The sequence below is a fragment of the Pholis gunnellus genome (assembly GCF_910591455.1).
Source record: "Pholis gunnellus genome assembly, chromosome: 5".
NCBI classification, from domain to species: domain Eukaryota; kingdom Metazoa; phylum Chordata; class Actinopteri; order Perciformes; family Pholidae; genus Pholis; species Pholis gunnellus.
The window spans coordinates 22385122-22403323 of NC_136531.1; the positions used below are offsets into that span (position 1 = coordinate 22385122).

The 18202-nt window shown below is 43.5% G+C and overlaps 1 protein-coding gene across 2 annotated transcripts in view; it reads left to right on the plus strand.

Moving 5' to 3' along the window:
* Positions 1 to 18202, plus strand: part of plppr2b (phospholipid phosphatase related 2b) — a 42858-nt gene that overhangs the window by 1806 nt on the left and 22850 nt on the right. For both annotated transcript variants that reach the window (XM_079159046.1, XM_079159045.1), the window contains exon 2: positions 3216 to 3326. In XM_079159046.1, the coding sequence (XP_079015172.1) occupies positions 3216 to 3326 (111 nt within the window). The remainder of the gene's footprint in view (positions 1 to 3215; positions 3327 to 18202) is intronic.

An 18202-nucleotide genomic window follows, 5' to 3' on the forward strand; every position in this document is an offset into this window, starting at 1 on the left:
TTTAATATAAATACATCACGATAACGTCAAGATCTACCTTCGCCCAATTCTCATTTTTTCTTAACAGACCAGAAACGCATCATAATGTAACTCAATGCTACCTCCATACGTTGGCTCCGTTATTTAGCCAAGTAGGACTGTGCTGCTAACCGCTAACGTTAACAAGCCCTCCTCCTAAAGATGTCACATTTGTTGTTCACAATGTAGCATTATCAGGGATCCAGCCTTACAGGCTGTATCGTAGGAATTTACGATACTGGTGTCGGTATCTGAACGATATCAAGTCTCACCTGAAGCTATAAGGGCCATGATGATAGATCTATGACGCGAAACAGTAACTGCCAAAAGGGACTTTCAGATAGTGGGCACTGTGACAGCATTGGAAATGATGATGATCAAATCCCCCTTAATCCTGTATGTTTAAATTGGAGGGGGCAGTACGCAGTAGCATTTTGTATACACTTTTTTTTTAAAGGACATCCAAGTTTGAATAATTCTATGAATCTCAGCGTGCTGCTGGTTCAGTAGTCTAGTAGCTACATTTTCTCGTTAGATACAATTTTCCGCATGAGAGAAGATCCAACTGAATTTGGGTTACTGGGATTATTACATCTTTAATGTGTTAGTTATTAATGCATCTACTGTGATGCTCCTTAAATATGTTGCGGCAGTTATTTATATAATCTTTTCCTGCCCCGCTCACGTTCAAATATACAATTTGTATCGTCATCGCGAACGATGATGATTTTTGTATTTGTGTAAGAAATAAATCCTCTTTTACTGTTTTTCATGTTTGAAATGTTCCTGTCATTGATTCATGTCTCAAATGTAACATTTCTCTGTATCACGGACGGAGACCTGGACGCATTCCAACCCAGTGCAGCGGCTTCCTCCCCTCTCACCAAAAGCCACCATTGATTGGAGAAAGGGCTGACAAAGACCGCCGAGATTTTCCCTCAGCCATAAAGTCAGCGAGATAATTGTTGTCAAGGAGATGAGGGAATAGGCTCGATATCTGAGGGGAGAACCAATTGGTGTTTGAATGAATAAAATTATATCGAAGACTGCTGAGGGCACTTGCTTTATGATTGATAAAAATCACGATTTCAAAGTTCTTGGAAAAACTGCACTTGCTGTTTGATTCAAAGAGGATATTGAATATGGTGTCCCTAGAAATGAAAACAAAAGCTGACATTATTCAGCATGAGCGCCGTCATTTGCATGTCAGAAACCTGTGAGCGTCTCATGAGCTGGCCTTCCTGCGCAAACTTTCCCCACCATCGCCTCCCCTGTCTCTTTCTATTCCCACTTTGGAGGGCTGAAGCTGTTTTTTTCCCCCCCTCAACTTCTACCTGTTATCCCCCGATTGCTGTTATTTCCCGTTGCTGAGTCTGCTGGCTTTCACCCCCCACCCTCCTCACTTCTGAAGAGTCTCCGAACGTCTGCATCATGACTTTGTCTCTCTCTTATCTCTTTCTGTCAGGCTTTTGTTTTTGATCATCGCTCCTCTGTTTCTACTCTACTTCTCCTCCTTTCAACCTCATCTCTCCCCCTCCCAACTCTTTTGATGGCCTACCTACACTTATGTGTGTGTGTGTGTGTGTGTGTGTGTGGGTGTGTGTGTGTGTGTGTGTGCCTTTTTTGATGCATCCTGCAGAATTCTTCTTTGTGGGCATCTCTGCATTGGTGAGTGATTTTGTGTGCGTCGTGTACGTGTGCAAGTAGGTGTGCGCATCTAAATAATGATTTTGCTCTGATGACACACGATAAAAGGATTCTCTTTGTGTGCTCAGACATGATTATCGGCAAAATTGACAACACGGAGCTGCTGTGTTGAAGGTCCCTGGTTTGCTAATGGGTGGATGGCACCAGGCGTAAAGAGTGCTCATTATGAATGAAGACCGTAGTTGGACACGTGGCATTGCTTACTGTGGAGGTTTCTTCTGATTAGGTGGCGCCATGCACATCATAATTTAGTTGATTACATTTTGTTTTGATAATCTGATTCCGCAAAGTGACTACAGCTGTCAGATTTAAAGTAGAAGAGGTAAAGAATACAATATTTCCTCTCTGAAATGGAGATTAGATGTAGATGAGTACATCTAAATTGTATGTACAACTTGAGTAAATGTGCTTAGTGACATGTCTCCACTGCTTATAGTTGTGAGGTTAATTGTAGGTCTGAGATGGGCCTTGAATGTTGGCATTGGATTCAATCGCATGCAGTCAACTGTTGCCCTGCATCACCAAAAGCGGCAGCACTAATGCAACACACATGCAGTGTTTTTAACTTGTAGCATTATGTTGAGACAAATGCTCAAAAATATCAAGAACTTAGCGGTGCTCAACTCTCAGGTGAAAAATTATTATTATTTTCCTCTTGCGATTTAATTTAAGCCAGGCACCAAGATAAATAGAGTATTATTTACACTCTTCTGGAATTCAGACTACCGTTTAGTGACTCATTGTTGTCACAAAGTTGTGACTAAATCGATGTGCCAGGCAGGTCTCTCTCCTTGCCAAAAGTCAAGCTAATTATTATCCACAACTTACGGTGTACAGGTGGACTTGGGATGAGTGTGAAATTGTCTCAATACAAGTGGTATACTGTGTTATCTAAATAGCCAGAATTCTCTGCCTCTCCTCTCCTACTACCTATTACTACGCCTCAAAGTCACCCGGGCTGCTCTCACATTGTTGGCGATCAATGCATGTATTGTTTAGTAGTATGGACAACAACTTTTCTATGGATGTCAGGTTTTGAGCCACGACAAAGGCCCAAACTTGGCCTGCAACAGACTAGGTGTGGCTTGTTTTTACACTAGCCCCTACCGGCTGGTTAAGAGGAGTCAACAGTCAGTATAAGTAGTCCATGAAATTGGGACTCACCTCAACCACGGTCATAAATGGGCACACAAAATATTTGGATGCTGGGTCCAGTAGTGTTAGCTGCGGACAGACAAACGAGTATACACACACACACAAACACACGACCGAACACATGATCCCTGCTGGCTTATGCCTGGCAGAGACTTTGATCCACATCTTTATTCATTATGTTTGTGCTTGTGTGGTAATACATTTTAATGATGTCAAGTTCAACATTTGCAATTTTTAGCTTTTGCCAAACACAAAACAGCAGTTAGTGTTCCTACTGCACAGCAGCTCTGCACAAAAGTAAAGTAAAGCTTTGCAATGACCTTTGACCCCCACAGATGATTGACAGTCAGCTGTCAGCACAGAGGAGGGCGATGAGGAGTCTTCCTGAAGACATCGGCCTGCAGAAGACCAGCACCTACATCGTGCCCTGCTTCCTCTTTGTGGAGGTGAGTGTTTGGACACATTCTGTTGTTGTGCTTGTTGAGCCCGACCTGAACATTGAAAGTGTTTTTTTTTTCCTTTCTTTTGGTAGTTCTGCATCAACAATGGTTAATGGGCTGCATTTATACAGCGCCTTTCTTCCTTATCGGACAAAGCCCTTTACAATTTTGCTCATTCATCAATTTACATTAAGTCTGTAATTTAAATAACACAACAAATGTACTTTTTGTAAGCCAAACCAAGTTGTTTTGACTAAAGCCAACCAAGTAGATTTATGTTGTTATACTTGACATTTTAACCACGTGTTTAAAAATGCGTCAGCCGCCCCTATAACAACTGAAGGCAATATTTGCCATATCGGACTTAACCTAAATCTCAGGCTTCCGTGTGATATTGTACAGTTGGCAGAAATGAAGATTTGTCTGTACACTGTGCTGGCGTTGGAGGATTTAGAAAACCTCTGGGAACTTGGAGTCACGCAGAGCAAACTGATGGACACATGAAAGCACATTTTACAGACTTCTGCCTGTGAATGCTCCTCTTCCTCTCCTCTTTTAGTCACTTTTCTTTCTTCCATCATTTCACATGTTTCTCATGGCGGATTAACAACAATGCGCGTCAGTCGGGAAATTGCATGAATTAGCCGGGTCCGTTTTCAATTCGCTGATTCCCAAAAGCGGTGATTGATTGCATTGAATTGTCACAAATGGGTAATTATCCTCACTCCACGAATCATGTATAGATAACATTCAGCGGCAGGGCGAGCGGGTTTATCGCTGAGGTATTCATGCAACAAAGGCGCCTCTCAAGTGACCTTTTTGCTCATAAAACTCCTTGATTCCTTTCCTCTTCTCCTCTACTCTTCCCACGACTCTTCCCCTCTCCCTGTAATCCCTAAATGAACTGATGGAGCGCTCATGGCCTCAGCTCCGTTTCCTAATTAATTGGCCTAATTAAGAACGAAAACCCAATTAGCCCGTGCCACCGCTAACGCGCTCCAGGCCTTCAGGTCCTCTCAGCTACAGCGACGACTGTTTTTTGGGGGGGGGGTTTTTTGGCATCTTTGTTTTGGGATTTACCCTAAAGATGTGATGTTGCATTCTTGTAGGGGTTCAGATATTAAAGTCTGAAGTTGGTGAAAAGTCAAACGGTGCCATAGAAAGTTGAGTAGATGAGTTCGGGTTTTGCAACAGTAGAGCTGAGGACACGTGGACGTTTTCCCGTCCCACCGGTTGACACAAACAACAACAAGTGAAAACTTGCTCTCATTCAGGTTTTCACAATTTCTAGTGCAAACTGCATCTTTCTTTAGTGCACCTGCAGTAGAACCCTGAAGGATTCTCCTCAACCTCATTCTTCCCAATTTTCTTTCTTTGTACTCGTTCACTCATTCACACACCTCTCTGTGACCACCGCATCTCTTCAGAGCGCAAATATCCCACAATCCCCTGCAGGTTTTAGGTTTCGGCCCTAAGCTTGCTTTTATTTTTCTTTCATTGTGCTTTGGTGTTGGCTCATTCTCAGCATCCTCTTGAGGAGTTGTTATAATGATTTTCCAGCTTTCTAATTTTTCCATAATGTGTCTTTAACATCTCCAGGCTTATGTCTGTCAGTGGGGCGCTCCTCCCCTCCTCCAGGATTCTCTTTGACGGTCTCTTGAGTACTGCCCAGTCACTCTTTTTACACAGATCATTCACATCACTCCTCTCCTGCTCCTTTGGGTAATTACATCTTTTGTGCCATGGATCTCGCCATTATTCACCTTTACTTGTAAAGCATCATCCCCTCCTCCCACTCAAAAAGCCCATCTGCTATCGCCAAGACCTCCTTTCTCCCTCAGCTTCACGCTCCCTCATGGGTCTCCATCGTCTCTTCTTCGCTCTTTTCATTTCCCCCACCCGTCGTTTCTGTTCACCCCACTTGTCCTCGCGCTCACCTCGTATCACACGCTGGAGGGTGCCATGAACATATACTGTACACTCCTGTGGAGGAGGTGTTGCGAGGACCTGATGCCCTCTCTGCTTTTAGCGGTTTCTTTGCCACTTTGTCACCTTAATCGCCCCTCTCTCCAGGGTTTATTTTATTTTGCTCTAACAGGGCCAGAGGTGGGCCGATCTGAAATATAATTTGACTTGTATCACAATACATGAGCCTGAATGAATCTGTGTACATTGCAGTAGTTTAATAAAGGGCATTTTTACATTTTATTCCGCCCCCTTAATGTGTTCACACTGAAGCAGGGGGCTGTAGCATAGCTCCCTCCGGAGGGCACTCGCTCCTTTGTTGTTACATTAGCATCTCATTATCCGTTTCTTTTCAAACGCCCAATCTTACTCCTCTTCCTCTCTTGTGATCTTGTCGCCGATTCCATCTCTCTTCACCTCCTTTTTGCTCACAATCCAGCTCTCCGTCTCTCACCGCCTGGCTCTCTCTTTCTTTTGTCACTTTGTATTTACGGCAACGGCCCTTTTCCTCTTTCTCGGTCATGTCCCGCTGTCAGTTCATCGCTGCTTTAATTGCAGGGCTCGTCTACCGTCTCTTAACTTTGATTACTGTATTGCCCCATCCCCTCTGTCCCTGCTTTCCAAGTTCCCTCTGTCCCTCCCATAGCCATCGTTTTCTTCTTCTGCTAGATTAAAATGGGAGAGCTGGCCTTATCAGTTTCTCATACAAGACGAGGGGGGATTTCACGCAGTTTCACTTTTAGTTGCAGAGGATAAAAACAGCACAATGGAGAGGAGATAAGTCGCCCTCTCTCTATATATCTCTCCCCGTATCTTTCGCTCTTGTTTTCACTCCATGCTGCTGTTGCTACCATCATGCTGCGAAGCCACACAGGGGACTGGTCCGCAGCCTGACAGAGGCAACGCTTCAAAAGGGACCCTCTTTAAAAAGTCATTTTGATACAACTGTTCCCTGACGTGCTTTGGACTCTGCTGGATGGAAAGGAGGGCGGTGAGTTGGTGTGATCTAGGCCAGACTGGCCCGCTGTGAACAACTGTACTGAAGATGACTTACAAAGTGACTACAAGTGGACTCTTTGAGTGGATCTCTCTGAGCGTACAACTGGCAGCCAGTGGGTGGTGGTGTGGTATGAGCTGTAACATTGGTAAGATGTGATTATAGTGGCTGTACTGTAGCTGCTAATTCATGGCACCCAGCCATTTTCAGTGTGTATCCTGGCTTTCCAGCTCTGCTGTTCAGTCTCGACTGCCTGCTCAGAGTAGCCATGCCTCCTCCTCTTCCTCCTCCTCTCCGCTCCCTCCTCATGCCTCGTTGGCTGCATCCTCTCGTGGCACAGCGGGCTCTGCAAAGTAAACAGACATGCTGATCATCAGACAACATGATGTTTCAAGTCTACGGCCAATGCTGTCTCTGATGATACTCTGAGGTCTCCGCTCACGTCTGCTTGCGTCTCTCATTTCCCAGTTTCCCTGCAGATGCCCTAGTTTTTGCCTGCTCAGTAGTTTCTGCCTAGTCAATAATAATTACAGTCATTACTTTTTTTTTTTTTGCGTCATGCAAAAATGTGGTGCATGACTTCCTGTTTCAGTTTTCTACTAATTTGCAAGTTGTTTAATTCTCTCCGCCAACCATCTGATTCTCCCATACAATTAGTATTATTAGTTAATATTATTATTGTTCATCATCACTTTTTCTTCTATTTTATTGTGTAAAGCACTTTCAATCAAATGTGTTGTGTGTAAGTATATGTAACGTTGAGTTTAGTTGAACATATCAGGCAAGTTCCTTTTGCTTTAGTTGTTACTAACAACTAAAACGAGTAGCACATTTGCCAACTCAATGCTTCATCCACGCACACACACACACACTTCTCACTTCGTAGGAAAGAACATTGCTATCGCCAGATAAGTGACAACTTTGTTCGGCTAACTTTCTGTAACCAGTGTAGCATTAAAGTATGATGGAATTAGCAAGTTAGCTAGCTTGGTGATTCTGCCATGCTTCATGCTACAGTAGTTACAGCAGTGCTGGTCTAACGGTCCCTCCGCCTCATTCCCCGCCACTCCGGAGAAGGACAAGCTAACTAGCTTATTAGCTAGCAATCCAGCTACAAGGCTGCGTTCACTCTCTCCCTGGAGAGCTGCGACATCACTTTACGGCCCCAATGACATGTGCTGTCATCGGAACAAATAACAAGAATCATAATTTTCATTAGTACTACTCAATTGGCCACGGAGAACAGTTCAATGTCTGTTCTACTCCTATGCTATTACTTTGGTTTAGGCTCTGAGTTAAAGGGGAAACGCGCACATTTCACATGTTAAAGTCCTCTTACAGGTTTTTGGGAGTGCTTCCGTGTACTGTATGTGAACAAAAGTTGTGTAAAGTCTGTGCAAAGACGAATTAGTGTAAAATGACCATCTCCCTACTCCATTTGATAAAGCAATGCCACTGAGCGTAATCTGACAAGGCAATTACATTTCCTGCCTGAAATATTTGGCAAAATTAGTATATACATACGTATATATAATTTCTAGGAGACAGGGTGGTTCTGAATGTAGTGTTTCATCTGTCTGTGTTCTTGTAGCTGATCATAGGCTTTTCAGTACAACTTCAGGAAACACCATACCTTGCTGGTTGAAAGTATATACGCAATATTATGCTGTGTATGAGCATGGACGTCCTCTGGCATCTCTTGCCGTCTTTTTGGTGTTTTTTTTGCCGTGAAGGCAGCGCAGCGTCGGTTTCTCCAATAATGAACAGCATCCTAAATGCATCAGGTCTACTGTTCCCTACAACAAAGCATCTTCCTCTCTGCATGCGCTCACTTCATCCTTATTCCCTGCTGGGTCTGATACTGCCTCAGAACATCTTCTACCTCCGAGCAACACATTTGCTGCATGTGTTTACTCTTTTCTAAAGATATTTTGTTCCAAACAGCTTCACTTGTGCCAAGACCAAGACCCCCCCCCCCCCCCCCCCCCCCACACACACACACACACACACACACGCACACACCAAACTGTACTCACAATTTCTCCACATCTCAGCACCGAATATGCCCACTAAACTCAAGTAGTGCTTCCTTCCATTCTAACTCCAGATTTGCCTAAATACATCTTGATGTAGAAGCAGCTCAACTTCTCGTACGGCATCCCTTTATAGCCATTTCTTAATATACAACTAATGAATGACAACCTCTTTATGGGCAATGTATATACCACACAAGAGATTCAGTCCCTGAACACGTTACCTTATAGACTAGTATACATCATTGATTAATTCTCTGGTGTTAGTTTTCATGCTCATTATATGAAAATGCTCACACAAATTATTTTTATGTGTCCCCTCCCTCTTCAACACACACACACACACACACCTCCACAAAGACACAGTAACGGCTCATTTTCACATTATTCTCTCCCTATAGTTTCCCCCTCATTATCTCTCAGACTCCATGAATAGCACCTGCCCGCCTGTCTGCTGCGCTGGGATTTCTCTGCACTCTGGGTGGATGTTTGAAACACTTGTTAGCTGGCTGCTTCCCACCTGTTATCACTTTAGGGAGGAAAGGAGGAAGGGAGGCGCGAGAGACCTCGTATATATCACAGTATAGACTCACATCATCTGCCGATGTTGAATAGAGTAGCCGGCTATCTAGGCTGCAGCACCGTGGCCAAATTATCGTATCAGACAAAAGAGGAAGAAGATCTTTGCTGGAGTAAGTCTCTAACATGAACTTGCTTATGTAAGATATAATCTTGCCCCTCGCTTCTTTTTGAGCTACAATTATGGGATTCAGACTGATTCCCGCTGCTGTCAGCCACATCAATTATAACAGAGGATTCCTAAAAATCAAGATTCGCCTTTTACAAAATTGGCATCCTTTCTGGCTCAAGGGCAGATTACATCAAATTCAAACTTGTCAGTGAAATTATTTCATTGCCTGTGCTTAAAGAAACACATGAAAAAGACATCAATCCTCTTTATTTCTGAAAAAAAAAGAAATAGCAATGCAAATCAGATAATAGTTTATTTAAGAAAATGAATACATGTTAATACTTGTTTACATATGTAAGCAGAGAGCTCTGCAATGAAACGTTCCTTGCACCGCAGGGAACTTGTTTGTATTTTGTGAGCCTGCATCTGCTTTTATTCTTCCGTTTGTGAGATGCGGGGGCATGTTTGCTTGAGGACTGGGGATTTTGTAGAATTATGTGATTGTTGCTGCAACAAAGAGAGGGAGAATTGAAAGGGAGGAAGAAAAGGTGAAGGGAGCAAAGCAGAGACTGTAGATTATAGAAATTGAAGGGGAGCAGAACAGACGTTCATGGTCGTTTCACGTGGTCATGGGACTATAAGAAAATGGCGATTTTTGTTAGTTCTCCTGGTAACTGCTTAAATTAGCTTTTCCTTCTCCAAGGGGCCGTTAGACGCAGCACTGCCACTGGCCAAAAGCCCGCTGTTTGGCACATTTTTGTGTAGCATTAAAGCATGGTGGAATTAGCAAGCTAGCTAACTAGCCAGTCGCCCGTTTACAAGCCCCCAGGAAGAGTGCCAGGCTTTAAAGCTATTTTAACATAGTGACAAAACGTTGAAACTTCAAGGTTCGTCACGTGATGCCGTGGGAACCCAAAAGTACTCTTTCTCATAAATTTACATCGGGAAAGAGACGTTTGTAACACGGCGGATCATTTAGTTTGAGGTGAATCCACTTCCCAGTATGAACACTTGAATAGCCCTGGTTTAAATCATTAGATTAGTCCTAATTGCGAAGGAAACGCTAGTGCGCTTGCTCTTTGGGCCCATGGATGCGGAAGATTGTTGGACGATCCGGGTCATTTTATACTCAGAGGTTGATCATTTTTTGCATGAATGAATGGGGGGGCCGCCGCTTCCGATGTTGTCAGTTCCCTTTTCTACATCCATGGCTATTTATATAGCTAGCTAGATCGTTCCACCATGCTTTAATGCTACAGAAAATTCGCCATACAAAGTCATCACTCCTGTTACGTTGATTTGACTAGGAAGGTCCGTTCTGCTCCTAATCTATTTCTATGCTGTAGCTACAGAGACACAGTGTGTGAGATCACATTTGACAGCGAGGACGATTTAGAGACATGAAGGGAAATCCATCAAGTAAAAGGGGGGGGGGGGGGGGGGGGGGGGAGACAGACAGCGTGGGTGTGAACATGATTGAGGTAAAAATGTTTCTTGACAGATAGAAAAAAAGAGCTGATGGAAGGAGAGAGAGGGACATGGGTGCCGTAAAGATGAATGCCTGCTTTGATCCTCTCCCTTTCCCTTGTTCTCTCTTTGTATTTTACCTTTCTCTCCACTTCAAGCTCTCATACATCCTCGTTTGCTCTCTTTCACCTCCTCTGCCCTTTTGTTTTCTCTCCTCTCTGGCGCCGTCCTCGGTTTTATTTCCCAGCGGCACGGCCGGCTCTACCCCGGCGTAATCTGTGATATACTAATGTCTCATTAACTGTTGTGTCCGTCTGTTTATCTTCTTCCCGTTTCTCACTCCCAGTCCTCTCTTTATGGCTCCCCCCCTCTGGCTCGTCCACTTTCTTCCATCAGCCGGCTCATCTATCTTGCACTTGTCTTGCTCAGTGTGTTGTAATACAATCTGGTGACACCAGGCGGCAGTCAAGCCCATTCATTTGCTTGTTATCCATGTTGATTAAATGATATGCAAGGTTTTTTATTTTGGTGGAAGGGGGGGGGGGGGGATTTTTGTTCCATCATTTACATGTTATTTAAGCAGATGAGTGAGTACGGGTGAGGGGAGGGTGGTGTGTGTTCGCTCTTTTATGTGCAGTGGTGTGTGTGTTTCTGACTGTGTGTGTTTGCGGCCTAAATATCTTCTTAATCATCTGCTGAAAATCAGAGAGATGAAACCTCAGCCGCTGTAAAACATTCAGCGAGGCTCTAATCACGTGAGCGAGTGTGATTATGTGAGCTCATCAGGAAACCAAATCACAGGAAAAAGGAGGAGAGGTGTTGCAGCCTCGTCTCATGCTAATTTAGGGAGTTTGTTTCTTTGTGCTGCTGACTGTGAGGATTGTAACTCTGTGAAGCCGTCTGAAACCAGCCTGACACTAATGTGCTTATTTCACCATGCTGTTACGAGGATATGTCTTTTGATTTGTCAATTAATTTGAGGCTGATTAATGAGCGCAAGCAGATTCAGTAAAATAAAGTATAGAATAATGTAGTTTAATGAATAGCTATGTTATAGTTATGACTATGCATTATTTTCAGTCCTCCATTCATAAGTGGCATATCAAATGTAATAATTGGTTTATAACAAACTAAGTGTCCTATATAGGTGTTTATTAATGTGTTCTTCAACAACTGTAACTCCTCCTTTGGGCTTATGACAACAGGTCATATTAAATATGTCATATTAAAAAATTAGTCTTCATAGGAGAAGTTATAATTGTTGACAAATACATTACATAATAAACACTTATACATGTCCTAATATCTGTTTACAACTACAATAAAGTGTGTTACACACTTTATTTCATGTGTATACAGTGCTTATAAATGATGAAACTGGATAGTTTGTCAGTCTGGAAAAAGAAAAGCGGATTTATTCAGTATCCCATCTCAACAGTATATACTATTGGTTGCATTTAATTTTCAACCGTCTTTTTTAACAGGGAACCATACTTTGTTTAGAGAGATAAAGAAACGGATGAGTACGTCAGTTCATATCTGGCATTGTTTTAAACCCGATTGAGTTTTGAATGATGTCATTTACTAAAAGAAGCAGTTGGCTAGCTTTAAACTTGAATTCACTGTGATGCTCAAAGGCTACGGGCAGCGATCACCAACTTTGAAGGTGGAATGTTTTCACGCATGCAAATCAATGCATGAGTTGACGTTGTAAATCAATCAACACCCCTTAAATACATAACTGCGACCGTTGCATTTGTTCGCATGACACACGCTTTAGTGATGATCGGATCTTCAAGTGCTTAAAAATAATGTATATGAATTTCAAAAGGATGATGGGAACTGCGAATGTTATGTTTCATTACTTGGAGAGAATAAAGGGTGGCAGATTCTGGGACTCTGGGACTGTGACTCATTCATACATTTAGTCAGTTCTCATTAAAAAACACATCGGACATTTTGAGAGCAAAATGAAGCAGCGTGTCTCCTGTTCACCCCGAGCAGCGTGACATTCGTCGTCTCCCAGCAGGGTGCTGTCATCTCATCACCGGCCTCCGTCCACACATTCTCACCTTCTGTAAACATGTTTGACTTTATCAGTTGACTTTCCTGCCATCTGGCCGCTCCACACGGGCCAAGGGTGGACATGCAACACTTATGTGCGAGCTCACAGTTTTGGCCCCAGGAGGCATCAGCGATGCCCACGTCTATTTCCCTCCCCATTACACATTATTATTGTCACATTTTATTCCCCTTCTTTTCTGGTTAAAGGGCTTATGAGGGCGGGATAGTTTCTGTGACATCAGTGCCGTATTAGTCTCTTTGATTTTCTCTTGCTTTCGCTGCCTTTGAAGTGCAGAGGTATGAGCATTAAGTCTTAATTACACGGCCTGATGAGTGCGTTTAGTTTACTGGGTCAGCTAGAACGGGGTCATCGTCTTAAAGCTGCCTTCTGTTGTAAACTCTGGTGGCTAAATGGATGCTGACAGGTTTCAGCAGCTAAATTAAATTGGGTTTCTTGGCACAACGGCGTAATCCCTCGTTTGTCACGCCTGTCGGTGAAACCACCTCAGATTTGAAATCTGAAAAAGTTGACAATACCAAATCTGCATGAATCATACGAAATCCCCCATTTCTACATTTGCTGTGATATGAGCGATCTGGTTCTTGTCAAAGAAAACATAAGGCTGTAAAAATGGTGTCTTGTTTTCCCCACCTGAGTTGAATGTTTTTACACGGCCGTATATGTTAGTGTGGGAGTTTGTGATCCATGAGCCTTTGAAACCTCATTGTATGTTTGCAGCGTTTTTTTGTTCATATGTGAAAAGCATCACTTCTTTTTTCTCCAAACGCATGTGCCGACAGAAGCTGTTGTCTTTATATTGTCAGACTGGTGTACCGCTGATTTCAAAAGGAAAAGATAAGCGTGAGACACAGACACGGTTGGTGTCTGATTCTCTGTGAGGTCTTAAGCAAGCAAGAGATGTCAACAGACTTTGTGTCATTCCCACTTGTTTAGACCGTCTATTTACTTACATGTCAGTATTCAGAGTCATTGAACGTGTGGGTCTTTAGCTTGCCTTAACGTTGAGGATGGAGGTTGCCCGCTTGACAAACCCCACCTGTCAAGCGTCTGATCTCCTGTGGTCTCAGCACAGTACCACATCTCGTCTGTTACACACGTACTGCAAGGACATGAATAAATTAGACACTGTAAGAACCAGTAGAGACTCATCCAAATCACATATGATAGACTCAAGTATTAAAAAAAACAATGTGCGGACTATAGAAATAGAACGGACATTGACATCTGCGGTCAGTTGACTAGTGCAAAAGAAAATGCGATTGTTGTTAATTGTGATGGTGAAACACGTGTCAGTGGGGCAGTAAAGTGTTGCAGTTCTCTGGGAAGAGAGCGTGCTCAGCTCCGGAGACGAGTGGCTGGCTAGTTAGCGAGGTAGCTTGTCCTTCCTCCGGAGCGGCGGAAAGTGAGGCGAAGGGACCGTTAGACCCAGCGCTGCCGCTGCCCACCAGCCCGCTGTTCAGCTCATTTCCTGTTACCAGTGTAGCACGAAAGCACGGTGGAATTAGCAATCAGGCTAACCAGCCAGCTGTCCGCTAGTTAGCTTGTTAGTTCCACCACGTTTTAATGCTACATTATGTAACAGAAAATAATAAAGTTGTCCCTCATCTGGCGATAACAATATACAGAGTGACAAAGTGCATAAATGAGGTCTGGGGTCGATGGGTCAACAGAAGCATCAGACTGTAACACGGGAGACTGCTGCTCATTTCTCACTCATGCTGATAATCAACATTTTTTGACCACAACATTTTTTGACCACAATCGTGTCATAACCGAACCATTTTTATTTTTGTAACCATGTTGACAAAAAGCTCCCCTTACCTTAATTAAGTTAAGGTAATGCAGGTGAACAGAGGTTTGACCCAGATGCAGCAGGATGAGTGCAGTAATTCATCGTTTATTGTTAGTAGCTTAGAGGCAGAGAGTCCAAATAACAGGCAGCTAACAGGCAGGCAGAAAACAGCATTACAACTCTGATGAGCCGACAACGCAACAAAGTGAAATGAGATGCAGGTGAGGTGGTGGGTGGGGGAGGCCGGGCCGAGCTCATTAGTGAACTGGGAACAGGTGTGTGGATGGGTGTGGCAATCAGGTGGACATGTGGTTGTGGACGGTTGCAAAAGGGCAATGGTTGGATTTGGAAGTGGAAATGTGTCTTGAATAGACGGGCCGAGTGTGACCATTTTGTTTTGCATCAGAACAGGAACATACCACTTTGAGATGATAAAAAAAAAGCTGCTAAATAATTAGTTTTGCTTACACTTTTCAAAAAGGGGCAGTAGTTGATGTGAGGTTCAAAGTCTGAGCGATAATAAAGAAAAAGATTGAAAAGGATCAGACATGGACATATGGACGAACAAGGTGAACGGTCTTCTAAGTGGAGGTGACAGACTGAGGATAACGGCTCATCACAAGAAGGTGGAAAACCGGTTCTATGAGGTCACTCAAAAATCCCCCATACAGTAGCTGGACTTTATATTATCATTAGTATCGGGGGGGCTTTTGGGGACAATAAAGCAGAAATGAAGTTGCACTGAGCAATTAGTTTTTGTGTGAACTTCAAAAAGGTGTCTACTTTCTCAGACTCACAAACACCGAGATGGCTGCCATGTGACTGACGACCCTGGGTAAACAGCCTGAGATGAGTCATGTGACAGAATGATGTAATGTTCGGCCTGTCGTGACCCTCCTGCAGCTTAAGCTTGTCAGTAGTTTCATACTGCACATGCAGACGGCGCTTTAGAAATCATTTATTATGCAGATGAATATTCCAAGGTGACCTGTGCAGGATGTGCTAATTAGAAACCATCAACTTGAAGTTGCTTTGACCTTTATTCATACTCTATTTAGACAAACTGGCTGTGGCTGCAGAGTGCGCAGGTAGTTGGTTATTTGCTCATGTGGGAGGGGAAGGAGGATGAAATGTCAAATACGAACATTAATGTGAAAAGTGTTCACCCCAAATGCAAAGCAACTGTTTTCACTCGACACTTCTCCTCCTGGCGTCACTGAAGTCCTGACGTTGTTGAATCAGAAATGGAGGAAACTATCTGTATGAAACATAGAGTTTCAATGGCGTAAACAATGGCGTTGCTGTCGTATTCATGCCTGGGTGACTTCATTTTGAGTGTTGATGGAGCAGCTATGGAGAACTAATCGATTTGAACTTAAAGTTGTTTGCTCGTCGTCTTGCGGACCCGACCTGACAAACATGAATTCAGACTTTTTACAAATCTGCATCACTATGTTGTTGTATCAGCATCCTTTTTGTCCATTTAATGCAATTAAATCACAGCAAAATCTGTCAGGTCCATACAGCTGTAGTAAATCAGCCGACGTGTGGTTTGCTAGATGCACTGAAGCTCGTTGAGATGAACCGAGCGTGTCCGTATATGATGTTATGAACCAAGACACGACGCCGTTCCGACGTATCTGGGGCTTCCACAACATGCACAACTCAGCAGTAGTAGTTATTGTAAATTCAAATGATCCTGCGGTCAAATTGTCGCGAGTAATGTGAGGCAAACATTTGCGTCCCGTTTGATGTAAACTCACCATAAGGGTGTATTCAGGAGGGAGGCTGTATTTCCTGTTTGTGTTAATGCGATAAGATTGATATACTGCAACCTTTGTATTTTAGTCATACTGATTAAACTTACTGTGATAATCTTGTCCCAGAATTTCTTTTCATGTATTATTCCACACACGGTCGCTAGACCTCTCCAACTGACAGCATCGTCAGTAAGCACAGCCGATTTGAATGCCTAAGCAGTGCAGAAGTAGAAGCAAAACGACACGTACGATCTCCCAGGGAGGCCGTTTCCGCAGTTGTCTTCAAATGTTTGTTTAAACTTTAATGGTTGTTCGCGGACCTCCCTCGCTCGCTCGCTCCCTCCCACCTCTCTGCGCCTCCCTCCCTCCCTCCCTCGCTCCCTCCCTCAAGCCTTCTGTAGCTCGGCAAGAAAGAGAGGAACGGATGATGGAAAGAAATGTTCAACACAGCGTGCCTGTGTCAAGAGTTCCTCCGCAGACATGGGAATGCACCCACATGCCTGCAGACAAATCCGAACACATGCATGGGAACACACACACACACACCCACGCACCCAGACACACATGCAGATGGAAAAGAACATGGAAAAACATGGAGTTGCTTGGTATTCTTGGACTATATTGATATCCTACAAGATGTAGGTGTTTGTGTGGTTTGCCTGCATGTGTTTATACTATATATACAGATTTAGCTTTTAGGGGCCTCGGGCATGTGTGTCGTCAACGAACACATCGTCGTCGGGGTCGCCCCCCCCCCCCCCCCCCCCATTATGATGCTCTCCTCGCTGTGGTCCCTCAGTGCAAAGACTGCAGTACGACGCCTGCCACCAACAAATCAAAGTCGATTAGGTTTGCACATTGCCACGGGTACGCACAGATCTATTATTTGATTTTATTTTTCACAAAGGGAGTCATCCACAGATTTTCAGTGACCGTAAAGGAAACAGGAAAAGGAAAGATGCAGAGAAGCCGAGCTGACAGCGGGGAGGAGTGTGCGATGTAAAGGGGTTTGAATTAGGTCACCCTCTCCCTCCCATGTTCATTATCACTCTTCAGTGTGTAATAATGCTGAAATGTGTTACGTGTAACAAGTCCCCCCTCCCCAGCTGCCCCTATAGCACTCTGGGGTACTCTGTCACTTTGCTGAAGAGGATAAACATGTTGGAGGAGGTTCTCTCAGTGGTTTCTCACTTGTTCAGACATCTGCCACTGTGAGACTTTTCCCGTTAGGTGCCGTAAAGCAGAAAGAGGACTCCTCGTCAAGTCCGGCAAAGAATAATTTCACATAAATACGAACGAAATGAGCACAAACACGTGGCAACTAAAACAACCGTGGGTGTAGACGTTGATGTCGTCACATTGAACGTTAATACTGAAAGCAATAGTTTGACATTTTGAGAAACATGTTCATCCGCTTTCCAGCTGAGCATTAGAAGATCACCCAGCATGGTGACACTTCCTGGAGTGAGTAACACGCTACAAAGCCACGACTTGTTTTTCTTTACATTTCAGATTGAACAAAGAAGATGTGATGTGTTTTTTGAGAGAGCTTTAGTTGTGCTCGTGGGCGGATTTTTCGATTCCTTGGCCAGAGTCGGGCTAACTGTTTCCCCCTGCCTCCTGTCTTAATGCTAAGCTAGGCTAATGAGAGTGGAATTTCCTCTTACTTTCGTGAAAGAAAGTGAACTGTGTCAAGTGTAATTGCTAAAATGTCACTGTTCCATTGAAGATGCAATGTGTAAGATCCGGAGAGAATTTTAAGTTACAGTGCTGATGTTATGTCAGATACGTCTCATGTATTGTGTTTGAGATTATAAGATAGAAGTTTTATTTCGACCGTCTCTCAGAGTTTCATCAGTTTGGTTGAATTTTGTGTCCAACCTTTAGTTAGTCGTTGGCTTTTCTTTTTATACTAATGACTGTAAGTTTAGATTGTATGAACAGTAGTAGAGGTGAAATGCTGCCCCATATTTCTTTAGAGCATCTTTAGACCCTTTTTATTCCTATCCGCTGCATTAATAAAGAAGTAACACCATCAAGAGCTGCAGGAACTGCTTGGTTCTCACTCGCTTCTAATGTCAAAAGTCAATC